Below are 26963 nucleotides of genomic sequence, written 5' to 3'. Positions count from 1 at the left end.
TCCATAAATTAGAAATAAAATAAATGAATATTTAAAAAGAGAGAGATAATGGCCAGGGGAAAAAAGTGAGCAGCAGGGATCCTTATGTATGGTTTAGTGGCCCCCATTTCTAGTGGAGTTTTACACCACTGGTGTAGACAACTCCATCTACCAATGTAGGTCAGCAACTATTCAGTAACTTAAGAGTGTTGGTTGCCTAGCCACTGAGTGGTAAAATGACTTACCCACAGTCACAAAGCCACCATTGCTCAGAGGACAGAACTTGAACCCAGATCTCCCTATCACACTACCCACAGAAGCTGTTCCAAACCTTCTCTTTTCTCCTCAAACCTCCCACATTCCACCTTCCCCCACCTCTTAGCCGATGGCCTCACATCCTGCTTTACTTAGAAAACTGAGGTCTTTTGCCTTGAGCTCCTTCTTCTCTTCTCTTCATCTTAAAACACTTTGAACACATTCTCTGCTTTCTCTTCCTTTTCTCTGGTCGCTGGTAACGAGATGGTCCTTCTTCCTAAAACCAATTTTTTTTTTCCTATATGTGCCTTTGATACTATCTCTTCCCATCTTCTCTGGCAGATTGAGCCCTCAATCATTCCCTCTCTCTAATCTTCAATCTGCCCCCATCTACTGGTTCCTTCTCTACTGCCTTAAAACATGCCTGGGTCTCTCTGATTCCTAAAATACTTTCACTGGGCCCGGTAATTCCCTCAAGCTATTGTCCATATCTCTTTTCCCGTTCTCAGCCAAACTGCTTGAAAAAGCTGTCTATCCTTGCTTCCTCTCTCTCCTCAGTTCTTTGCAATCCGGCTCTCAACCTCATAACTCAAATGAAACTGTTGTCTCCAAAGTCACAAACAATCTTTTAATTGTCAAATTTTCTTGACCATGTTTGATACTGTTGACCACACTCTCCCCCTGTATATTCTTTCCTCTCTGAGTTTTCATCATACTATTTTCTCCTGGATCTCCTCCTATCTCTCCGGCTGATCCTTCTCAGTCTCCTTTGATGGGTTAACATCTACAGCATGCTCCCTAACTTTTCATTTTCCCTCTTTCCTCTTCTACTATTGTCATTTTCTTTTCTTTCTCTTCCTTCTCCCAAGCCTATGACCAAGGTTCATTGGTAGAACCCAATATCTTTTTTTTTGGTAGAATAGTATTTTTGTCCAATTATATGTAAAGATAGTTTTCAACATTCATTTTTTAAGTTTTTGAGTTCCAGATTTTTCTCCCTCTCTCCCTCTGATATAGATTATACATGCGCAATCATGGAAACATTTCCACATTAGCTACATAGAACCCAATATCTTGAAGCATTGCTGCTGGGCCCTGTAATAGACCCACTTGGCCCTCACCTGTTTATCATCTCCTTCCTTGCAGGGAGAGAGCTGTACCTGAGAGCCAGGGAAAAGCATGTGCACCGACAAACACAATTGCTGCTGGCAGATTTGCTGGGCATAGGTATAAGCCCATTCCTAAAAGAGAGGAGAAAGAAATGAAGAAGGACTCAAATTTGGAAACACTGGGAACCTGAAGACTGAAATATCCTGATGAGAAGGAGGAGGAGAGGTAGCAGAAAAGGGAAGAGGGGAATGGAAATGGTGGTAGCAAAAGAGAGAGACAGACAGACAGAGACAGAGAGAGGCAAGAGAATGAAGGAAGAGAGAAATGGGAGGGTAAAGATTACACCTATGAACCACAACAAATAGGAAAGGTCAATGGATTTAAAACCACACTTCCTCTCTCTTCAAGTCTTTCTCCTTTCTAATATATCCTCCACACAGCAGCAAAATTTACATTTCTTGAGCATAAACCAGACCATATCATTCTCTTGCTCAAGAAACTCTAGTGGCTCCCTATTACCTCTCCTATAGAATAAAATCTTTGTTTGGCATTTAAAGTCCATCACAATCAGACTCCAATCCATCTTTCTAGATTTCACATTACTCTCATTCGTATATTCTACTCTCCAATGAAGTTGGCCAACTCGCTAATCCCTGAACTTAGAATGCCCTCTCTTGTCTCTGTGTCTTTGCGTGGGCTCTCTTCTTGACCTGTAACGTTCTCCTCTCCACCGTTGCCAGTTGGAATCCATTGCTTCCTTTAAGGCTCAGCTAAGGTACCATCTCATGCAGGGAGCCTTTCCTGACCTCACTCCCCAATTGTTAATGTTTATCTACAAAACTACTTTGTATTTATTTATCTACGCACTGTTGAATCCCACCCTAGTTGAGGTTAGGGACAGTTTATTTTTTGTCTTTGTATACCTAGAATTCAGAACGATGCATTGCACATAGCAAGTCCTTATGAACTGAATTTAATTGAACTAAGGGCTAGAGGAACCTTAAAGGCCTTAGGGTATAACCCTATTCTTTGACAGATGAAGAAAATGAGAAAAGGAAGATTAAATGATTTACATACACTCATATAAATATTACTACTACTATTACTACTATTACTACTACTACTACTACTACTACTACTACTACACAACTATTACTATAGTTAATAAGAATAAGAACACATAGCTTGCATTTATATAGCACTTTTAAAGATTGCAAAGTCTTTTCCACATGCTATCTCATTTGATCTTCACAATCACACCTGGGAGGTAGATGTTATTATTATCCCAATTTTACATCTAAAGAAACAGGCTAAGTGAGAAAAAGTGATTTGCCCAGAGTCACACAGCTAGTAAGTGTCCAAGGCTGGATCTGAATTTAGACCTTCTTGACTCTAGGCCAAACACTATCCACTGCACCACACAGCTGCATAATTAAGTTATGAACCCAGGTTCTCTGAAAATTCAATCCAGTTTCTCTCACGATTTCAAGCTGATACATTTCAGCCCCTTGATCCCTTTTTCACAGGGCTAAGCCTAAGGATTGGTAAAAGATTTTCTGACAGCCTGAAAGGAAGAGAAATTTGTGTAATTTATCAAGACAAATGGTTATATTTATACTACATCTTTCATGTGAAAATCCCCAATTCTCTTTAAATGGTTCACTGTTCTTCTTAACTCTCTGGTGAGATGAGAATGGAATGTAGGTGGGTACCATGGGAAACCCTACTCTGACAAGACTCTCCCTTTCTTTTTGTAAAATGTGGATAACTCAGGGAGGTGTCCCTTCTTTTCCTAACACTGGTGAGATTAAGATAAATGACCCAGGATTATAGACTACAAAGTACCCCTTAGAGGTCATCTAGTCCAATCTCCTCATACTGAGGAAAATGAAGCCAAGAGAGGTGAACTGATTTTCATTTTTAAAACTTTTTAAAATTGTATTTTTACTTTTAGTTTCAAATTCTCTCCCTCCCTTCACTCTCTCCTCCACCGATTGAGAAGGCAAGAAATATTCTATCCAGTATACATATGAAGAAACATATGAAAATATATTTTTGTATCAGCCATGTTCTAGCAAAAAATAGCAAGCAAAATAAAGGGAAAAAATGCTTGGACACCTTGTGTCCATCAGTTCTCAGAAAAACAACAACAACAACAACTATAACAACAATTTAGAGGATGATACATCATGAGTCCTTTGGATCTGTGGTGGATCATTGTGTTGATTAGAGTTACTAAGTCTTTCACAGTTGACTATCTTTACAATATTGCTGTTACTGTAGATTATTCTCCTAGTAGTGCTCACTTCATATTGCATCATTTCATATGTCTTCTCACAGTTTTTTAAGCCATCCTCTTCATTTCTTACAGCATAATATTATGTATTCCATCATATTCACATACCATAACTTGTTCAGCCATTTCCCAATTGATGGGCATCCCCTCAGTTTCCAATTCTTTGCCCCCACAAAAAGAAGTGCTATAAATGTCTTTCTACATACGGATATTTTTCCTTGTCCTTTGATCTCCTTTAGGTATAGAACTAGTAGTGGTATTGTTGGGTATAAGGGTATGTATAGTTTTATAATCCTTTGGGGATAGTTCTAAATTGTTCTCCAGAATGGTTGGAAAAGTTCACAGCTCTACCAACAATGCATTAATATACCTATTTTCTTACATCCTCTCCAGAATGTTATTCTCCTTTTTTGTCATCTTAGCCAACCTGATGGGTGTGAGTTGGTATTTTAGATTTGTTTTAATTTGCATTTCTCTAATTATTGGAGTTTTAGAGAATTTTTATATCACTATTGATAGCTTTGATTTCTTCCTCCAAAAACTGCCTGTTCATATCCTTTGACCATTTATTAGTTGGGGAATGGCTCCTATTTTTTTTTATATATTTGATTCAATTCCTTATATATTTGAGAAACGACACTTTTATCAGAGAAACTCACAGGTAAATTCTGCCCCCTCTTCCCCAGTTTCCTGCTTTTCTTCTAATTTTGGCTATATTGGTTTTGTTTGTACAAATCTTTTTTAATTTTATGTAATTAAAATCACCCATTTTACCCCTTGTGAACCTCAATATTATCTCCTGTTTGGTCATGACCTCTTCCCTTCTCCATAGATCTGGGATAATTTCTTTCGTGCTCCCTTAACTTGCTTATATCATCCTTTATGTCTAAATCATGTACCCATTTTTGAGCTTACCTTGGTATACAATATGAGATGTTGGTTTCTACCCTAATTTCTACCAGACTACTTTCCAGTTTCGCACTTTTTTCCCCATTAATTCCCTTGATAGTCTTGACCTTTTCATTCCTCCAGATGAATTTTGTTATCATTCTCCTAGCTCTATAAAGTAATTCTTTGGTAGTTTCACTGGTATGACACTAAATAAGTAAATTAATTTAGGTAGTATTGTCATTTTTATTACATTGGCTCCGTCTACCCATGAGCAATTAATATTTTTCCAGTTATTCAGATCTGTCTTTATTTGTATGAATGTTTTGTAATTGTGTTCACATAGTTTTATGCCCTGTATTATGGTCAATTTTTGTAAAGGTGCCATTTACAGATAAAAAAGGCATACTGCTTTCTATTCCCATTCAGTATTCTCCAGAGAGCTATCATGGCTAACTTTTCTAAAATTCTATTCATCTTCTTCATTTCTTTCTTATTTATTTTAAAGTTAGATTTACCTAGATCTGAGAGAGGTAAGTTGAGGTCCCCCACTAATATAGATTTACTATTTCCTCCTGTAATTCACTTAACTTTTTCTTCAAGAATTTAGATGGTATGCCATTTGGGGTATATATACTCAGAATTTGGTTCAACATGCTTTTTTAAATTGCTGTAGAAGAATGTGTTGGGAGAGCTTGACAAAAATGCTGACTTCACTCTGCAATTTTGGGTACCCCACAAACCTACGAATGGACTTTCCCAAGGTCTATCTTTCTATCTGTATCTGTATCTGTATCTGTATCTGTATCTCTCTCTCTTTCTCTCTCCCCATTGTGACTCTTGGGTACTTGAATGACCGAGAAGTGATATCAAAAAACCTGAACCAAGCAAGTCTTAAAGGTGGTTTCAATACCTTTTAAAGAAAAATTAGACTAAATTGCTTGAGGATAAAGGCTAGGGTATTGTTCCCACTATAAAAATGTAAGTTCATTGAGAGCAGGACCTATTTTTCATTTTGTCATTGTCTTCTCAGTTCAGTCAGTTATTTTCAAGTGCCCTTCTCTGTGAGCCTCTGGATCTAGACTATTCTGGCCTTGGCTCCTTCCGGGTCAGGAGCCAGGGCAGAAAGTTGCTTTGGCCAGTAAGTCTTTCTTGAATCAGATACATTGTAAATCTGCTTCTCAGGCCTATCTATCATGTCCATTCTTGTTGACATCCCAGATCCTGACCTTCTGACTTGTGGATTCTCTTGTCTATTTGACCTATTGGTTTGAACCTTGACTTGCATTCATTTGCTCCCATGGAATCGCGTGGATCTAATGATTTTATTGTTTTGATCTCCTTCATTATAGGTACCCTGGTGCATACTGATCTATGTGATACTGCCCCCAACCTAACTTTAGGCCTCCAAACTGGTCTGCTAATTCACCTGGTCTGTCTTTCTCTGCAGCTCTGAACCTAGGTCTTCTCACAAGCTCTGAAATTTCTTCTGGATTTTCAGGCCACTGAAATGATGGGTTAATGGCATTTTTTCTTGTTTCTTTTCCCCAATTCTAGAACCCTCTGGGTGGAAAGTCAGACATCCCAGTGTGAGGTCTTATTCTCTGAATATGAACATCTTCTGGGCCAACATGTAAGCAGTGTTGGATCATAAGACCTGTAAAGGACCTGACAGACAGATCATCTATTCCAACCTTGACCCTTTTTTAGATTGGGAACCCAAGACCCAGAGAGATTAAGCGAGTTGCCACACAGCTAGTTAAGTAAAAGAGCTAGAATTTAAAATCTGGATTCTTTAGCTTACAAATTACCAAATAATTAAGCAATCAACAAACATCTATTAAGTGCTTACTATGTCTGTGTACTGTGGCAAGTGCCAGATATTCAAAGCAGAAGTGAAACAGTCCTTTTCCTCCAAGAGCTTATATTCTTTTGGGGGAACTAATGTGTGCAAATCTAAAGATATACATAACAGATAGAAAATAATAATTTTAGAGGGGAAGTCACTAGTTGTTCAGTTGTTTTCAGTTATGTCTGACTCTTCATGACCCCTTTGGGGTTTTCTTGGCAATGTAACTGGAGTGGCTTGCTATTTTCTTCTCCAGTTCATTTTACAGATAAGGAACTGAGGCAAACAGGGTGAAGTGCCTTGCCCAGGGTCACCCAGTTAGTAAGTGTCTGAAGGCAGATTTGAATTCAGATCTTCCTGACTCCAGGTCCTGAGCTCTATCTGCTACACCACCCAGCTGCCCTGGAAGTCACTAGTAGCTGAGGATATTAAAAAAGGCTTCATGTAGCTTGAGCTGAGCCGTGATGGAACGTAGGGATTCCAGGAGGTAGAGGTTAGGAGGGAGTCCATTCCAGGCATGGAGGACAACCAATGAAAGGGCAGAAAGAGAATGAGCAATGTCATGCATGAGGCTCAGTAAGGTGATCAGTTTGAGTACAGTACTTGGAAAGGAATAATGTGTGATAGAGCTGAAAAGGTAGGTCAAGGCTAGGTTGTGAAGGACTTTAAATATTTAATAGAGTGTATATATGATCCTAGAGGTAACATGGAGCTACTGGATTGACCTCAGTGTAGGGGAGTATTAAGATCTCTTGAGAGATCTGCATAACAATTAGTTCTACATCTTCAATCAATCATCAGTTAGAAAAGGGAAACCCAGGCATCCAAACATCCAAAGTTTTGGTCTGGGCCCAATTCCTTCCCAGCTTCCCTTTTAGATCTGCCTGCTTCTCTAGGGAAGCCTACATGTTGGCAGTGTCCCATAAGAAGGTGCCAAGGAGCTCTCCAAAGGCTGAGTGGCATTTTAACACCCACACCCACACAGAGACTGCTTCCAGAGGTATGAAGACAGTGAGAAGCCTGAGAATGTCAAGATGAATCCTTGGCTTGAGAAGGCTTTTTATTTAAGCTGGCAAATAGAATTCCAATCATGACTTGGGGCTGTTTTTGGAAGACGGCCTTCCCTGGGAGGGGACACTTGTCACTGGGATGCCTCTTCTGAGGCAAATGAAATGTTGGAATGACTTTACCTTGAGCGAATCCCATTGGCAAATCTCTCCCCCTCTCATGGCAGCCACTGCAAGGAGAGAAACTAAGGCAAAGATGGAATGTCTTAAAAAGGAAAAAAAAAAAGGAAGCTAGGATACTCCCACTAAGGTGAGAGGGAGAATGCCTCAGCAGCATTTTTCAAAGTCTGATTGGCTGCCTGTATGAAAAGATGCATGAAAAACTGATTTCAGCCCTCACACTTGGTTTCCCATCAGCAAGTACTTTACTGGCAATTACATAATTCAGCCTGACCACACTCCTGAGAAACATTGATCAGTGGTCACACTGCGAGGAAGGGAGGGAAGAGAGGAGCTGTGCTCATGGCCCAGGACATGGGGCAAGGGCCTGCAGTCTAAGAGGTTTCCGATTCTCATTCTGCAGCTTGTCAAGCTTCCTGGGATGGCCCATGATGAATGGGTTTATTAAATGAATCCTGGAGTCAGAAACTGACTCCAGGAAGACAGTGGTGCCTGCACTATCTGGTATTGTCTCTGGCTTAGTACCAACAGTGAAGTGACCTGACGCTCTCTATAACATCTTTATCTTGGGGAAAATTGGTCAAATTACAATCAGTTATTGGGGTCTCCTCTCCTTCTTGTACATACATGTACATTCTCATGAGTACACATATACATTGACACAAACATCTACTACTATGTTGTTGAAAGAAAAATGAAATTCTTTAACAAAGGCAAGACCAGAGGGAGAATGCCAGGGAGGAAGCTGTACCCTCAGTCCATGGGAGCAAGTAACAGCAGGGTGGGGGCAGGGAGCTGGATGCATTCACTGTCAATGCCTTTCCTTTTCATTCATTTCATTTTCATTTCTTTTTGTTTGTTTTTCCATTCTATTAAAAAAAATTTCAATGAACAAAAATACACCTTCTCTCTCCTATCTCCTCCCCTTCCAAATGAGAAAAACAAAAACAAAAACAAAACCCCATTATAAACATAGATAGTCAAGCAAAAAAAATCCCCCCATTGGCTATGTCCAAAAAATATGTCCCATTCGCACCCTGAATCCATCACTTCTTTTTTCAGGAGGTAGGTAGCCTCTTTCATCATGAATACTCTGGAATCATGGTTGGTCATTAAGCTAATCAAAGTTCCTAAGTTTTTCAAGGTTGTGTGTCTTTATAATACTGCTGTTATCATACAGATTTTTCTCCCAATTCTGTTCCCTTCACTCTGTATCAGTTCATATAAGTTTTCTAAGGTTTCTCTGAAGTCAGTCCCTTCATCATTTCTTATAGCACAATAGTATTCTATCACATCTATGTACCATAACTTCTTCCAACATTCCTTAATTCTTTACCACCACAAAAAGAGCTGTTATAAATATTTTTGCACATGTTTACTGTTGGTTTTGCTTAGGACTAATCTCTCCCTTGATCTTCCCTTCCCTTTATTTCCCCCTCTCCCTTCTCCCCTTTTCCTCCCATTTCCTTAGTGAATGAAATATATTTCTATGCCTAACTATGTGCAGGTGTATGTGTAGTCTTCCATCTTCTGACCAGTTCAACGAAAGTGAAGTTGGAGTGTCATCTGCTCCGTTCACTCCCTCCTCCTGGTTTGTAAAGACTTTCAGTAGCGCACTCCAATTATGTGAGATAATTTCCCTCATTCTTCCTTTCACTTTCCTCTTTGGTGTATTTGCCTTCTTTTCCCTATCCATTCATCTTTTAGGATCATTAAAACACACTAGACTATTCCCAGGGCCTTTGTTTAATTAGACTCCCTCTATGACCCCTGATGCTGATAGAGTTCTGGGGGGGGGGGGTGGAACTTGTGTATCATCCTTCCATGTTCTTTCCTTAGTCCCTTTATGATTGTCCATTCTGCTTCCCGGTCAAGGCCACACAGCTGCTGCTTCCTTCTGAACTTGCTCCTTATTCAGTATACAGCAGATGGTGAGTGGCAGTTCCTCACCCTGGAATGCCATGCCTAAAGGCTGGTCCTTTTCTTAGTCAGGTCTGGATCTGTGACTCAGAATTGGGCAGTGAGCAAACGAGTTGACAACTGGCATCTATTTCTACACCTCACACAAGTTCAAGTCCCTCTTTGCTAGATTTGAAACCACTCCTTGCCCTAATAACAGACCCTCCCTGCTCAGGAATGTTCTACTTGTCTATTCCTGGCTAGACCTTATCCCCAGTGACCACAGACTTGTCTCCTTAAGATGAATGGGTCTCGCAAAAATGACTCACTGTCATTTTTTTTCTTGGATTTCCTGATAAGGACTCCATCTGTTATCAACAAGTGCAGAGCACCGTGCTAGGTGACGCCCATGTAAAGATGAGCAGCCATGCAACACCTTCCAATAAAGACCTCAAGGTCTAATGGGGAAAAGGAGGTAAGGCATGTCCACAAATAACTATGGCAAAAATATAAAGAGCTAATGAAAGTCCAGAAAAAATGATAAAAGGAATTTAATGAGGAAGACATCACTTTCAGGGCATGAGGGGGTGGGGAATCAGAAAACGTTTCATGGAGAAGGTGGTATCTGAGTTGAGCCTTGAAGGAAAGGAATTTTTTAACAGATTGAGATATGGAAGGAGCATGTTTCAGACATCAGGAGCTGCCAACATGAATACACAGGTTTGCATGCCAACACAAATACCTTCAGCCTTCTTTTTGGAATGACGTCTCATTCCTTCCTATTCACAAGTACTCTAGGGGGAGGCAGCAGTTCACCAAAGGACTCCAGGGACATCTGAGACTCAATGCTCAAAAATCTTAATTCTTTAAAATGACAATGCAATGCCTTTACTGATTACTGAGCAACAATGTTATTGACTCAGTGGATCTTTCATAAAGAATGACCCCAACCTTTGCCTTTTTTCTCTTCCTATTTAAAGACTGGATCAGGACTATTCAAGTCTGTCTCTGGCGGGTTGATTCCCTTTCCCCCACCCTGTGAGAAATGGTGGACTATAAGCAGATGGCAGTTAAAGGTACATATAGAGACTTAAGCAAGCCTAAGTCTGGGCCTTGGCTGTTTCTTCCACTTTATTTCTTTCCTGAGTGTAGGTGACTGAACAGTGATCCTGTGATGCACATGTCCAACCCTGCAGGCCATAGTGTGAGTTCTACAGGTTCATAGCTCCTAGGTTCTCAGTTGGTACCTGCTATTATAGAAGAGGAACCCTCTATAACTTCATTAGTGCTTCCTGGAGGAGATAACCACCAGTGAGAGCATGACCCAGACAGAAGACAAGAACCTGGAGGAAACTGGATAATACATAGCTAAAGTGAAATGTAAGATGTCTGATCTGCACTCCTGAAAAATGATTTATGTTTTTTTGATGTCTTTAAGTCTCACGATCCTTGGAGACTATGACAATAATTATAAATTACTGTATTCTATTTTAAGTCTTTAGTCAGAGCATGCACCGGAGTCTTTATATTAAGTACTCATGTGAAAAATGAAGTAAATAGCTATCTCATATGTGATTTACATAGTTCATTGAGCAGGTGCTTTCATTCCTCCCTTTTAGGGGAGACCCTAGACATAAATTAAATCTAAGTTTTAAGTATATTAAACCTAAGCTTTTCCTTGCAGTACTGAGTAAGAAGTATAAATAACCAAACTGTGCAAAAAAGATCCTGATCCTTATTTTAGATTGTCAAACTCCTTCAGGATTGAACATAATCCATGTGTGTGCATCCAGTGCTGAGAAAAAGTCCTTACTTAGGAGAAGTCATCAAGGTACAGTGCCCCAGCCCCTTAGGTCTAGCAGCAGTTCTTATTGTTTCTCTTGCATAAATAAATCCAGGTTCCTGAAGGATAACACTTCTGTAACTCCTGGTAGTAATGGCTTAGTTCTGAATTGGCATCTAGAAACTCCTCTGTTTTCAAAAACAAATCTATATGAATCAGCTATTTTGAAATGCTGTTTAGTCACTGAGACTTCATGAGGGTGTCAACCATGGAGGGCCTTTGGATTTCACGCTTGGATCTTAGCTTCCTCATAGGAACCATGGAGAGATAAACCACTTTCAGTTATGCTCTATATCCAATGGAAAGTACCTGTTATTATCCTTTACCATTGCAAAGTGAAGTCATACTTGCTTGGTCCAGAAGTATTTCTAGAGGTTTCTGACTTGCTCCAAGGATGTCTATTAAACTTTTTCCTTCCTTTTTCAAAAGAAAATATTAACCTTTCCATAGTTACTTTAAGGAGATGAGTTTATATTGTACAGATTGTTATGATAATGCTTTCCAAAACTGGAGAGTATTTTATAGCCCCAAAAGTGTACATTAAGACTAGTTTTGTGTAGGTGTTAATTGCTTTAGCTTTGATTTCAAGATGCTAGTAAGTTGAACTTAATGTAGTCATGCACAACCTTCTCTGTGATATCCTCCTGTGCCTTGCCTAGAGCAGACCAACATGTCTGTAGGTATTGCCTTCATCAATTAGCTCAATAAGACCTCTGGATCCAAGCTCAAAGCCTTATCTCTCTCTGGTGTACATAAAAAATTTTATACTGATCAAATGTAAATATCATTTGGATATCATTTAAGAACAATTCCATGATATGAAGGGACTATTTAATGTGTTTTTCTTATAATTATGATTATAATTACATCAAATAATTGGTTATTAAGATACTTTGATTTGATTTCTTCTTTAACTTGGAGGACATATTTAGTTTAATTTTGAAGGGATAATAATGTGTTTCAGGTTGCACAAGACTATATTGAACTTAAACTATGTCCCTGAAAAATGCTACATCTTCTAACAATTGTTCTTGACATTACTGAGTTGGTATTATATTTTACACAGGGAATGGTTTTCCATGTGGGCATATTATTATTATTTAGGACTGACTAGGGATTAGCAGGTTGCACAAGACGGAAATCATATAAATTGTATGTTTAGATAGGAACAGATGGAGGATATTCGCGATCTCTCTTCTACACATTTCTTTCCTCAAGACAGTGAGTTTTCAGACATTTCTTGAATTATGGAAGATATTTGTGGGTTATGGTAGGTAGGAGAGGCCCTGAGGGTGCTGGAGTGGAGAGAGATTGAGAGAGACAGAAAGACAGAGATGGAGACAGAAATACAGAGAAATAGAGAGGAAGAGAAAGAGACAGAGAGAAAGGAATGAATAATTCAGCTAAGGAAGACAGGAGGGACAGGTAGACAGGAGATGACAAGGAAAATGAGAACCAGATCTAAGAAGGGAAAAGTTTCCTTTGTGACCACCATAAACCACCCCAGACAAAGTTGTTTTCCAAAGGGACTCTTTAGGCAATACTGGCCATTGCTGGGGCAGAGCTCCATGACTGAGTAATGGTTTAATCTAAAAGTAAATGAGACATTAGGGGTCACACCTACCTGCAATAGATAAACCAGCTCACGGCAATACCAACTGACTTATTTTGATGGCTTTCAGGATCAATACCAATCACTATAGTTAAATTGATTGTATAGCGATCCATATCAATCATAGTGACGGATGAAATAAATGAATCAGTCATGCCATGCCCCTGCTCATTTTGTACCTGAAAACAGCCTGTATTTGAGGCATCTAGGTCCTATAAAAATACTTCAGGGGGGAGTATCTGATAGACTGACTTAAATATATCAGATATTCTCTAATATATGCCAAGAAAACTGATGGGCCTGGAGAAATTCTCTGGCTCAGCGAGAGAAGACTTTGGCTCCTGCTCAAGTAACCTTTCATTATCCATCCATAAAATCCACCTCTCTTGTAATCCCCCTCCAAATTCAATTCAATAAGCATTTTATCAAGAATTTGCTATTGTGTGCTTGGTACCATGCCAAGAACTAGGGATTCAATGACTAAAGAGGAACAGTCCCTTCCCTCAAAAAGCTTATATCCTACTGCGAGAAAACACATACCCAGCAAAGCCATGTACAAAATACATGGAATAAAAACAAAGTAATTTCTGGAATGGGAGAGAGCATTAATACCTGGGGAGTTCAGGAGAAGCTTCCAAGGCAGAGTTGTGCTTTGAAGGAAGTTAGGAAATTTTCTCATCAAAAATGAAGAAACAGAATATCCCAAGAATAAGAAATAGCCTGTGCAAGGCCCAGCGGTCAGGGATGTGAAGTCACTTAGTGGACAGCAATTTGGCCACTTTGGTTGGAATTTAGGGTATAAAAGGTAAATTAATGTGGAAAAAAGCTGAGAAACACAAGATGTAGTTAGATTTCAAATGCCAAATAGAAGAGCTTGTAATTTTATCCAGGACACAGTAGGAATCCATTGAAATTTCTTGAATTGGGGAATGACATGGTCAGATGTGGGCTTCAGGAATATCAGTTTTGTAGCTCTATGGAGGATGGATTGGAGAGAGGGAAGGACTAGAGATGAAACTAATTAGGAGGCTAGTGAGATAGTTTAGGCAAGTAGTAATGAGGGCCTAACCTAGGGTGGTGGTTGTTTGAGTAGAGAGAAGGCGGTAGGTGCAAGAGATTTTATGGAGATAGAATAGACAACACTTGTCAATTGATTGAACGTGGGAGATGAAGGACAGTGAGAACTTGAGGATGATTTTGTGATTCTAAGCCCAAGTGGAAGGATGATGGTACCCTTTACAGAAATAAGGAAGTTAGAGAAGGGGAAAGGTTTGTTTTGGGTTTTTTTTTTTGGTAGAGAGATAATAATTTCTGTTCTGGACATATTAAGTTTGAGATATCTACAAGGCATCAATATGGAGATATGGGCCTGGAACTCAGGAGAAAGATGAGAGCTGGATATGCGTATTTAGGAGTCCCTTGAATACAGATAGGAACTGATGAAATCATTGAGAGACAAAGGTTTAGGACAAAGGGTTCAAAGATTTTTGGGTTGGACTGAATGACCTCTGATGTCTTTGCTTTTATAAGCACATGAAGCAGGAAGTAGAAGGCCTAAGAGGACAAAATACCATAGGTTGAGGGGCAGAGATGATAGGGAGCAACAGAGAAAGGGAACACTCATTGAACTAGTAATATAGGAGAAATGGCTGAAGAAGGTGAGGGCGAATGGTGATTATAGCTATAGAAGAAGCACATGGCAATGCTATGAGATGAGGTATAGAAGAGTCTATAGAGGAATGGATAGGACAGATAGGTAATTGATATGATAGGAGGACCAGATACAGCACAAATGAAAGAGAAGGATAGCCAGGATATGAAGCAAAGGATACAGAAAGAGAGAGGTGATAAGATTAGGTCCTTTGGGGATATGGACTTTTTTTGCTTCTAAATCTTTCATGGAACTGTGTTAGTTTTATCTGAAGTTTTTCCAAATCCATCTTAGAATTTATCATAAAGAAGAGCAAATTCAAGCATAATTCCGGCAGACTAGGATTGGGGAGAGTGAATTTAAAAGGATTCAAAGAAGGGAGAAATGGATCCAAAGGCCTAAAATTCCATAAAGAAAGCTCTTGAGACTGGCATAAGTAGGAATAACTCTCAGCAGGAGGAAATGGAGAGCTGTCTAAAGGGACTGACTTAGAATTTTTAAAAAATGATGTGTATAGAATATACACACAAGGACAAGTAAAGAAGGATGGATACAGTTAAGTAATCAATTAATCAAAAAGCATTTACCAAGGGACTATTATGTGCCAGGTACTGTTTTAGATGCTGGGGATTCAAAGGCAGTAATGAAATGATTCTTGCCTTCAAGCAGCTTACATTTATCATGACAAGCAATATGCACATATGATAAAGAAAAATACAAAGTGAATACAAGATAGTTTTTAGACAGAGGATGGTATAAAAATACAAAACAGAAGCATGGTTCTGAAAGAAGAGGGTATGAATGCTATACCTAGAATGAGCTGAATTTGGGCAATGAAAAGGTCTTTGTTTTACAACTATATCAGGGGCAAGAGAAAGATTAAAGAAAGGATAGGGCACTATTGAGTGTGATGAGAATGATGATAAAGATAATAAGGAGAAAGTGCAGCTACTCATTAAGGTACTTCTTTTTTTCTTCTAAGAAGAAGAATTTTTTAATGTAAATTATAAAAAAATCATTAATAGAGAGCTGAAACCCAAAGTAAGGAAATGGTTGAGAGCACTTTGTCCTCATTGAGTTCATGTTACCAGGACTGGATAAAATAAACTTTAGGGTAGCAACACATCTGAGAGATAGGCCTGGGTGAGCTTCTGTTGATGGATTTTCGAAAGACTATGGAAGATGGAAGTAGTATCACAGGACAAGGGAAGGAAAAATGTCCTGATTTTCAAAGAAAAGAAAGAAGGTTCAATCCGAAAACTAGACAAAGGACCTTAACGTTTATTCTTGGAAAATTCTAAAAGGTAGAATTAAAGGGAGAATATGTTACCTTTTAGAAAAAAAGAGTAATGGTCACTAAAAGACTCAATGTCTTTGTCCAGAAGAGGTCATCCTAGACTAGCTTCATTTTCTTGATAGGTATTAGATGGGTAGACTAGGCGAATACCATAGACAACTGCAAAGCAAATGATGAAGAAACTCAATGAATTCTTCTACAGTGATGTGGACTAGATGATAATATAGTTAGGTGACTACAGAACTTGTTAAATGACTGAACCCAAAGAGCAGAAATTAGTAAATAAATATGGACATGGAAGGAAGTGTCCATTGGAACAATCCAAAGACCTGTGTTTGTCCCTGTGCCATTTTTTTTCACAATTTTATAGTATTTTATTTTTTCCAATTATATGTAAAGACAATTTTTAATACTCCATTTTACAAAATTCTGAGTTCCAATTTTTTCTCCCTCCCTCTCTCCCTCCCTACTCTTTGCCATTTTTTTTATCAATGACTTAGATGAAGGCATAGATGGAATATCTCAAGTCATTTCAAACTAAATATGAAGGCAGTGTTGTAAAATGTAAAGAAGGACTGATTTGGAGCTATAGACCTGACTTCAGATACTGTTATTTACCACCTCTGTGACCTTGGACAAATCACTGAACTTATCTTGGCCTCAGTCACTTTATTCATAAAATGGGAGGGGGAGAGAAGGTTGGATTGGCTAATCTCTAAAGTTCCTTAAAACTCTAAAACCTAAGATCCTATGAACTCACTAGCTTATCCTCTCCCTTTGTTACCCACAGATTGTATCCCTCTAACTTCTATAAGTCTTTCAGTGAAACCACCAGATCCCCAAATTCAAGACTTTTGACTCATCTTTGCCTTCTTCTTTTCCTTCACCCTCCAAATTTAGTCTACCAACTTCTGTAGACTGTTAATTCAAAATGTCTCTTACATAGATTAGATGCCTACTTGTCTATACTGCTACTACCTTAATTCTTCTCACTTCCTGCTTTGATTACTGCCATAGACTCTTTTTTTTTTTGACAAGGCAATAGGGGTTAAATGACTTGCCCAGGGTCACACAGCTAGTAAGTGTCAGATGCCTGAGGCCAGATTTGAATTCAGGTCCTCCTGACTCCAGAGCCAGTGCTCTATCTACCACACCAACTAGCTGCCCCTAGACTCTTAATTAGTTGCTCTTTATCCAATTTTGCCATCCTTCCCCATTCTATTCTGCACACTATCACCATATAAATCTTCTCAAAAGAAGATTACTTTTGTCAGGATATTCTGTTTCTCATAAACCTTCAGTGGCTCTGGGGTGCATAAGTGGGATGGGCCTGTAGAGGTCATCCCATGGAGTGTGCACTGATCTGCTCTGGTCACCCCTGGGAAAACATGCGCTCGCTTCAGAAGGACTTGTATCTTTGGAATGACACAATAAACCCTAGATAATCTCTTGGTCCTTTACCATATGCTGGCTGAAAGAAAGACAGGCTACAAATAGGATTAGTAACTAACTAACTAACCCAACTAACCCATAAGAATGGCCTATCAGTGGCCTTTAAAAGGGGACAACTCTGTCTCACTTCTTCATCTGTAGGTGGCATCATGTAATTCTAGGGTTTTTCATGGGGCCTTCTCCACTCTGGCAACATGGCAACTACTCTCATCTGGCAACTAGAGCCAGAGCTCAGCTAGGGTCCCCCAGCTTTCTTGAAGGATTTGTATTTTCTTCCTTGAACATAGGTGACCAAACACTGATCCTGAGATGGATATGCCTAGATTTAGAAGCACACTTGTGATTTAGAGAGGTCAGAGTTCCTGGGTTCCTCAGTGGGGGTGAGAGACACTACGGAACATTCCCACTACATCTACTACAGAGCTTTTTGGAGAAAATGAATGTAGACAGGAAGATGAGCCCAAGCCCCAGCCTCGCTTACCAAAGGACACGGACCTGGAAGGAATTGTTTAGACAGGGCAGAGGCAAGGCAGAATGTAAAATGCTTACTTTTACATTCTTACTGCAAATGCTTACTTTGCAGTGCTACATAATTTCCTGATGTTTTAAGTATCAAACTGTCTGAAGAGAATAATATTGGTTATGTTACTACTGCTGCTTAAGTTTTTATGTCAATGCATGCTTGTAGGTCTTATACATATCAAGCTGGGTTTTTTTGTTGTTTTGTTTTGTGCAGAGGAAGTAAATAGCTGCTCTATACCTGACCTAAGCTGTACCTTGAGCATTTTTCTACTTCTCCTTTTGGGAAGACCAAAGATATGAACTAAACCTACACTTACAGTAATTTTTCCAGGATTCCAAGGTCAGGGTTTACAGAGCCAAAAAGCATTAGGAAAAGAAGGAATCTGACCCTCAATTTTTGTGTTCAGGCACCTCTAGGGATGAATCTGGTTCACAAATGTGTAAGCCCAGAGTTGAGAGAGGGCCTTAGTAAAGAGGGAGAGAGCACACCAGCAGTTTTCTTGTTATATAAGGAGAATATACATGGAATGAAGTTCCTTGGATTTGACAAGGTCACTACAAGGCATTAAGTGATCACTTTTAGAAAAGTGGGAGGAAGGAAGCGAGACTACAGAGAGTTAATGGAGGGACTGGGTGGTGAGGAAATAGAGACACTGCTTACCAACTTGTTTAAGATGTCTGGCAGAGAAAGCAAGAAAAGAAATTGGGTAGCAGCTAAAGGGCAAAGTTGTAAAATTAAGAGTCAGGAGTAGCTAATCCCTAAGGTGCCTTATAGTTTTAACATTCCGTGAGTCTCTGCAGGATGGCGCAAAAGCTATGTCCAATATCAAATATCTCTGATAAAGGTGATACACCAGATATATAGATAACTAACAGAAATATATGTCCGAAACCCATTCTCTAATAGATAAGTGGTCAAAGGATGTAAATAAATAATTCTCAAAAGAATTACAAAATATTAATAACCATTTGAAATTCTTCCAAATAACTAATCATCAGAGAAATGCAAATAAAAAACCATGAAGTTTCACCCAACTCCCAGGAAATTGATAATGATGGTAAAAATGAGAATAGTCAATGTTAGAGAGATTATAAAAAGATAGGCACACTAATACATTACTAGTGGATTTAGGAATTGACACAACCATTCTGGAAGGTGATTTGGAATTATAAAAATAAAGAGACTAAAATATCTATACCTTTCAACTCAGAGATTTCACTACTAGGCATATAGCCTAAAGAAGTTATTGGGCCAAAAATATATATAAATATTTATAGCAACACTTTTATTGTAGCAAAGAATTATAAACAAAGTAGATGTCCATCTTTAGGGGAGTATCTAAACCACCTGTGACACATGACAATAATGTAATATTATTATGTTGTAAGAAATGATGAGTGCTATGAATAAAGGAAGTATGGAAAGTCTTATAGGGATTGATGCTAAGTGAAGTAAGCAGGGTTGTGAAAACAATATATCAAGTGACTGTACCAATGTTAATGTGAGGAATAAAAATCACAAACCAATTGATACTGAATGTTTTGAAATAATAAAAAATAAGCTTAATCCTCAAAAAGGAGATACAGGGGGACATCTCTCCCTATTCTTTTGCAGAGGCTGGGGTTCATAGGTATGGAACACTGCATATAATGTCAGCTTTTTTTTTTGATGTGATGATTGGTTTAAATGATTTTTTCTCCTCTTTTTTCCATTTTCAAATCTCTGTTATAAGAGATAGCTCTTTGGGAAAGGGGAGGAGATGGAGACAGGGGGAAAATTAAGCAATGAAAAATCAAAATACACAAATTTTTTTCAAAAAAATGAAGTTATTTCAAGAGGGAGAGATGTGTGCATGTGTGAATAACTTCTGATATTCACTAATTAAGTGACCCTGGCCAAATAACAATCTCTCTGAGACTTAGTTTCTTCATCAGTAAAATGAAAGACCTGTGGTACTTACCTCAGAGGGTTATTATGGGATCAAATAAGATAAAGTTTCTAAAAAACTCTGCAAACCTTAAATTTCTAAATCTGAGATTCTATGATTTATCCTGTATATACTTATGTGTTTATGTATATATGGACATGTGTGTTATCTCCCCAGATAATATGTAATTTCCTTAAGAGTAGAGGTTGCTTTATTCTTTTTTGTTTTATCCTTAGCATCCTGTTGCTGGGTCTAGAACATTGTCATCTTAATAAATTCTTGCTGAAGGGTAGACGTGATGGCAGGGGCCTCCAAGGTCATCTAATCTAACTTCTTCATTGCACGCTTAGGGAAATGGAAACCCAGAGAGATTAAGTGAACTGTTCAAGGTCACACCGGCCCTACCTATAGGTGGCAGAGCCAAGATTTCAACCTGCATCCTCTCGTTCCAAATTCAGCACCAATTCTACTCCCTTCCAAATGCAAGTAATTATCAACACTACCCTTCCTTCCACCCCTTACTCTGAGAACTATAACCAAAGAAACATTAGCATTGCCTTGGGAGAGTGTGTGCTAACAGATGGGTCATTTATTCCAGTTACCATCTGAGGCACTCCCAAGAACAAAGCACTCTTGCACTGACCCTTGATCACTTGTTTGGGTTTTGATGGCTCAGAGTAAATGTAGATAGCAATTGTTTCTGTTCTGGAAAGAAACTCTGAGGGTCTTCCCCTTGTAGACTGATTCTTTTATGAAGACAAACTAGTCCATCTTTTGCCTCAATTCCTACCTAGCCTTTAATTACTGAATGGGTGTTGGTCAGACAAACTGAGAACTAAGAAAGATCTCAGCTTGAAAAGGCCAACATCTCTTACTGCATCTGGGGCCATCACTAGTTATCCTGATCTATATCATGCCATTGGACTTCAATGATTCTGGAGGCTGATGACTTTGTACAGCTCTGCCTCACTTAAATCCAATTCACTTGCAAGTCAAGACATCACCCTTCTGATGTCATTGGTCCTCTTTGAGAACAAAGGATTAATAACAACAATCTGCCCTAGCCATCATTCCCTTCTTTGTGTTGTCTCCCTCTATTAGAATATAAACTCTGCTGACAGGCACCATCTTGCATTTTGCATTTGTATCAACAGAGCCTGGAAAAATGCTTGGCACATTGTTATTATCATTGTTTAGTAGTTTCAGTTATGTCCAATTCTTTGTAATCCTATTTGGGGTTTTCTTGTCAAAGATATTGGAGTGGTTTGCCATTTCCTTCTCCAGCTCATTTTACAGATGAGGAAAACTACAGCAAACAGGGTTAAGTGACTTGCTCAGGGTCACAAAGTTAGTAAGTGTCTAAAGCTGGATTTGAACTCAGGTGTTCCTGACTTTAGGCCTGGCACTCTATCTACTGTGACACTTAGCTACCTTGGCACACAGTGAGTGCTTAATAAATGCTTTTTTGTTATTGTTCATTAATTCAGGAGGGAAAGGAGTCAGAGGGGCATAAAGGGATTGAAGACACTGGAAAGGGGGGATACCAGCAGTAGTGAGATCTCGGAGTCATAAGGGGATGAGGTTAAGGGTTATGTTTGAGAAGAGAAAGGACCACTGTTCCTCTGGGACCAATGGATGTAGGATGATGAGGAGATGGAGAGAGGGGACAAGGGTGCATTGAGGTTAAGTCACAGGTGGCTCAGATTGCTCAATATATGAGGGTCTCACCTAAAGTAATGTGAACATTTGCAAGTCAAGAGTTAAAACAGCAGTAGGAACCATGAAAGTACGAATTTCATGGACTTGGTACTTTAGCCTGGAGGCTGTATTATCCACTGAACTGTTTTTCTTTGTTTGCATTTACAGTTTGAGAGGTAGAGAGACAACCTGTTCTGAGTGTGACAAGGTGGACTTTCTCCCCCCAGCAAGTAAAGCACAGAGGTCATATTCATTAAGCTCCTGCTAGTTTAGTGACTGATTTAATAATGGCATAAATGCTGAACATTAGGCTCCTCTTTCAGAGAAATTCTATCCATTTAGAAACATAAAAAGCAGTAAATACAGCTGCTAAAAGCCTGGAAATTACCATTTTTTCAGTCTCAGCCTCTGCCTCTGATCTCTGCATAGAATTGGGCATGAAGAATATCTGACATGTCATAAAAGCAGGTGAGCTGGGCTGTGTAATTTGGCTACCCACCAGCACCACCATCACCTATGGACACAAGTACCATAACAAATTCCCAAGTCAGTGTCTTTACCTGGGGCTTTGATGCTTCTCCATCCCCATCAATACAAGGACTCAGGATCAGGGATGGGAACTCTTGGCCTTCCTGCTTTCGGGACTGTAGGCACTTCTGTTTCTGCCGGATGATTCCCTTCTGGAACAAGGACTCCTCAGGAATCCTAAAGGAAAGGCACAGAGAGATGATAGCTCCCTGCTTTTCAAGTCCAGGGGCTTTGTCTTACATAACTTAGGAGCAGGTAAGTTTAAGCACCACTGAGGGTTAGCATTCCCTAAGGCTTGAGGGATGTTCAAAGGGGAAATAAAAGAACCATAGGGAATAGCTAGGGAATAGAAAGGAGTTTGGAGGCCATCTAGTACAAACTCCTCTTTTTACAGATGAGGAAACTAAGAATCTGGGAAAGGTTATCTCATCCAAAAAATCATCCACATTTACATAGGCCATAAGTGTCCGAGGTAGGTTCTGAACCCAGGTCTTCTGCTTTCAGAGTCAATGTTCTTTCCACCGTACTCCACTTATAACAAAAAAAGAATATTTCAAGGCTAGGAAGGGCATTGGGGATCGTTAAGTCTATTCCCCTGCCCTAGGGTAACACTATAGCTAAACTGCCTTGGTCAAATACGAGTCTATCCTGTTTTAGGGATAGGAACTAAAGGGAACTTTAGAGAAAAGATTCTAGTCTCCCTCTAGTTACCCATTCCAGCATCTAAAAACATGGTAAAGAAACTCTTTCTTAGGTAGCTTAGAATTTGGTTCTAAATTAAACCCCCCATGTTATTATTTAAACAGCTTTCTTTCTCCACCCTCAATAGAAAGATTAATAGGTCACCTTTCATGTAAACGCTCATTATCTACTGTAAATAACAGCCATTATTAAGTTGCCTGTCAGCTTTAATTTATCCTAAGTAATTTAATAATCTTTAGCTGTTCCTTACAGATCCAACTTTTCAGTATTCAGATCTTCCCTGAGGCTCCCCTCTAGATTTCCTTCATGTTTTCTCTTCCCCTTTTGGGTAATGGCACTGATAAGAATTGTTGTTGTTGTTGTTCAGTCATTTTGGTTGTGTCTAACTGTCTGTGACCCCATTTGGGGTTTTCTTGGCAGAGATACTGGAGTGGTTTACCATTTCCTTCTCCAGCTCATTTTATAGATGAGGAAAACTACAGCAAACAGGGTTAAGTGACTTGCCCATGGTCATACAGCTAGTAAATATCAGAGACTGAATTTGAGCTCAGGTCTTTCTAACTTCAGGCCTGGCTCCTATCTGCTGACCACCTAGCTGCCCCATTGATAAGAATAAAAAGGATTTAAAGTGACTTCTAGGGCAGAGAGGTAAGGGCTTTGTCACAAAGTGACATTGTGGTGGGGGTGGAGGGGCATGCATCTTCCCAGGATCCCTCTGTAACTCTGTAAGCCTCTACTACCTTGCTCATCGCTGGCCAATGCTTCAGGGTCCCATCACTGTGCTGGCCTCTCTGCTAGGGCCCATATTTCTCCCAAACTTCTTTCGTAGCATAGGCTGAGTCCTTCCAGTACAACTACACCTGCCATTGGACTGTCTTCTGTATTTGCTTCCATATCCCCACCTCCAGCGACGGTTTTTGCCAAAGATTAAAAAAAAACTCCACTTAAATCTCTGAAAGGAAAGATGGATACCTGAGTTCTGGATAAACATTCTCCAGGTACCACTTGAAGGTATGGCACTTCAGACGCTTCCTCAGCTCCACTCGGCTTTGTATGCTGGGTTGTACAGAAGGGGGAAGAGGGGCAAGAAAATAGTCACTGTACGGAGATGGCTTTACAATAGTCTCAACTGCTGAGGATCTTGGAGGCATTTGTAGCTGAGGAAATCTGTGGAGGTTAGGGAACACAAGTGCTCACACTTAGTGCCCACCTCCCTCTGGCATCCTGAAGAACCGAACTAGAAAGAGAGGGTGAAATACAGTGCTCTATAGAGAGCTATAGAAACACTTAGTAACGTTGGGAACAGTCAGCTATAATAGCTCAGAGAACGTTATTTCACTTTGAGAGTAGCATCTGAGAGACAGCTTTCATTTTTGTTTGGAAAAAAAATAACAGCATTGTAACATTCAGTGTAATTTAATAGCTGTCATAGTATCATTGTTCAGAGCTGGAAGGGACCTTACAGGTAGGTTAACCAGTATAAGCCTATCTTCTCTGATGAGGAAAGTGAGGCCCAGAGAGGTTAAGCAATCTGTCTAAGCTTATATTGTTAGTGAGTAGCAGAGCCAGGATTTGAACCCAGGGCCTCTGACTTTGGAACTATTGCACCATGTTCTCTTGCTAGCACTATGGTTTCATCAGGGTGAGTACACCACATAAATCTCCGGACCTGTTTATGCCCCTGAAGACTGCTCCTTCAAGGTCAAATGAGCCTGTTCCCTGAAGCCACATTCTGGGATGGTTGTGACCCAAATCCCAAGGGCAGTTTGCCCCTACCTCATATTCCTAACCCCTAACTCCCATCAAGATGCTCTGGAATGGCCAAACAAGTTGTGGTACATGATTGTGATGGAATACTACTGTGCTATAAGAAATCATGAGCTCAATGATCTTAGAAAAACACGGATTGACTTGCACAAAATAATGAAGAGTGAAGTGAGCAGAACCAAGAGAACACTGCATACAGTAAGAACAATATTGTTTTAAGAACAACTTTGAGCAACTAAATTATTTTGACTATTATAAATACCCAAATTAACTACAAAGGACATATGAAGGAAAACACCATCTGTATCCAGGAAAAGAACTGATAAATAGAAATATGTACAGAATGGTTTTTGGGAGTGGGGGAAGAAGGAAGAAAAAAATAAGGAAAAAAGGAAAGTTGCATGATAACTTAACTATATATTTAAAAAGAATAACAATTTGCATGATTGCACATGTATGGCCTCTATCAAACTGCTTGTCTTCTCAATGAGGGATGGGGGTGGGCAGGGAAGAAGGGAAAGAATGTGGAACTCAAAGTTTTAAAAATGAATGCTAAAAATTGTTTTTTACATGTCACCGGGAAAAAATAAAATGCTAAATTGAAAAAGGAATAGCAAGTTGTACATAATAGATTTTCAGTTTCATGCGCAATCATCTTTTTTTCTATTCTGCTATGTTATAGAAATGCTTATTTATTTAAGTTCAGAATAAAATAAAGAAAAAATATAAAGAAAAAAAAAGATACTCTGCATGGAGTCCCAATAAAATGTTAAAACTCCTTGTGGACAGGAAGTGTTTTATTTTTGTGGTGGTGTATCTCCAGCACCTAGCACGGTGCCCGGCATTTATTAGAATCTTAATACATGGTTGTTGATGGATGGATTGTGGGGAGATGGCCAGTGATGCCTAGCCACTTCAGTGTGGTTGGTGAATGATCAAAAAAATCGAGTCAATTGCTGGACATGCTATAGTTGTTTGTGGTCCCAAGAAAAGAGCCTACCATTATCTTTCTTGGACTCTTTAAACTGAAGCACCTTATTAAGCACCCCTCTACTGTACCAGCTGACTGCTGACACTTATTAGCTACATAACTGTGGGCAAATCAATTGACCTCTCAGAGCCTCTGTCTCCTCATCTGTAAAATGGAGATAATAATATAGGCAAGACTGACCTCACAGGTATGTTGTGAAGCTCAAATAATATAAGACATGGAAAATGCTTTGCAAGCCTTAAAACCCAAATAAATGCCTATTTTATTATTATTTATCGTTATTATTTCTACTGTGACTACCATCTCCATTTATAACAGTCATTCTTTTCTTTTTTTTTGTTTGTTTTTAGGCAATTGGGGTTAAGTGACTTGCCCAGGGTCACACAGCTAGTAAGTGTCAAGTATTTGGTCCGAGGCCAAATTTGAACTCAGGTCCTCCTGACTTCAGGGCCGGTGCTCTATCCACTGCGCCACCTAGCAGCCCCTATAACAATCATTCTTCAAGAGAGGTCAGAAGCAGGGAGACAGGAATTTACCCGAGACCTGCACAGAATAGCACAGTGAGTTTAGGGGCAAAGTTAGGGCTTAGTTTTCTGAATTTGAAGCCACTCCCCTGTCTTTGGGTTACACTGTTTTACAGACAGAAGTTAACTTTGGCACAACACCCCATTACTCCCTAGCAGCTGAGTCACTGACTAATTTTGCTAAGAATGAATTATCCTCAACCAAGGTATTTTATCCGCTTCCTCTCCTTTCCCCGAATCCCTCAATACAACAAATGAACAGGGTGTTTCCCCTTTGAACCTAGCTTTAAAACAGGCAAGAAAGGACCTGATTTTAAGGCTGAACCTGGGTTGAAGCAAGAGAATTACACTACAGTTTAGGGCAGACTCAAGGGAAAAGGGCAACCTATGTGGAGAAGAGAAATTTAAATAAAAGAGATCAAAGTGGAAGGGGAATTAGGAGGGTCTTATGGTCTATCAACAAACAAATGGAAAGAAGCCATTTCTTAGGGATACTTCTTAACTTTAGAAAGATACAATTGTCATTAGGTTCCACTTCCATTTTCTGGGGCCTGGGTTGACCTAATAAAGAATCACTTAAGAGGTATACCCTGAGCACCTGTCTGCCCAGCACTGGGGGAGGCCCAAGACAAAGACTTTGTCTTGGAGGAACTTATATTCTAATTGGGGGGGATAGGACCATGACCTCTGGAAACAATTGTAGGACAAGACTTTAGAAGCTCTGAAGGGAGGTAGACTGAGGCTCTTTCCCATTTACCACCTACAGGTGACTTACTTTCCAAAAGGTCGTCCTTGGGCCACAGGTCTGGCGGCATAAAAGTAATGCTTGAATTCATCCATCCACACCTCTGCTGTACGCTTGGTATTCCTGGAAAAATAGAAGGAGGGCGGGCCATCAAGGAGAAGTTCATGGAATTTTCAGAAAAGGCCTGAGAGATCAACTTGTCCCATCTCCTCATTCTACAGAGGAGGAAACCAACCCTTC

At 39.5% G+C, this 26963-nt stretch overlaps 1 protein-coding gene across 1 annotated transcript in view; it reads right to left on the bottom strand.

The window, feature by feature from the left end:
- GALNT14 (polypeptide N-acetylgalactosaminyltransferase 14) overlaps positions 1-26963 on the bottom strand; it is a 323867-nt gene that overhangs the window by 2025 nt on the left and 294879 nt on the right. Inside the window, exons 11-14 of the mRNA XM_027850529.1 lie at positions 26754-26846; positions 23669-23752; positions 22027-22171; positions 1356-1475 (exon numbers count right to left, since the gene is read on the bottom strand). Coding sequence (XP_027706330.1) covers positions 1356-1475; positions 22027-22171; positions 23669-23752; positions 26754-26846 — 442 coding nt within the window. The remainder of the gene's footprint in view (positions 1-1355; positions 1476-22026; positions 22172-23668; positions 23753-26753; positions 26847-26963) is intronic.

Source organism: Vombatus ursinus, unplaced genomic scaffold (genome assembly GCF_900497805.2).
Source record: "Vombatus ursinus unplaced genomic scaffold, bare-nosed wombat genome assembly UNPS02009062.1, whole genome shotgun sequence".
Taxonomy (NCBI): domain Eukaryota; kingdom Metazoa; phylum Chordata; class Mammalia; order Diprotodontia; family Vombatidae; genus Vombatus; species Vombatus ursinus.
Note: the sequence above shows the minus strand (reverse complement) of the source record. Positions and strands in the feature narration are given on the sequence as shown.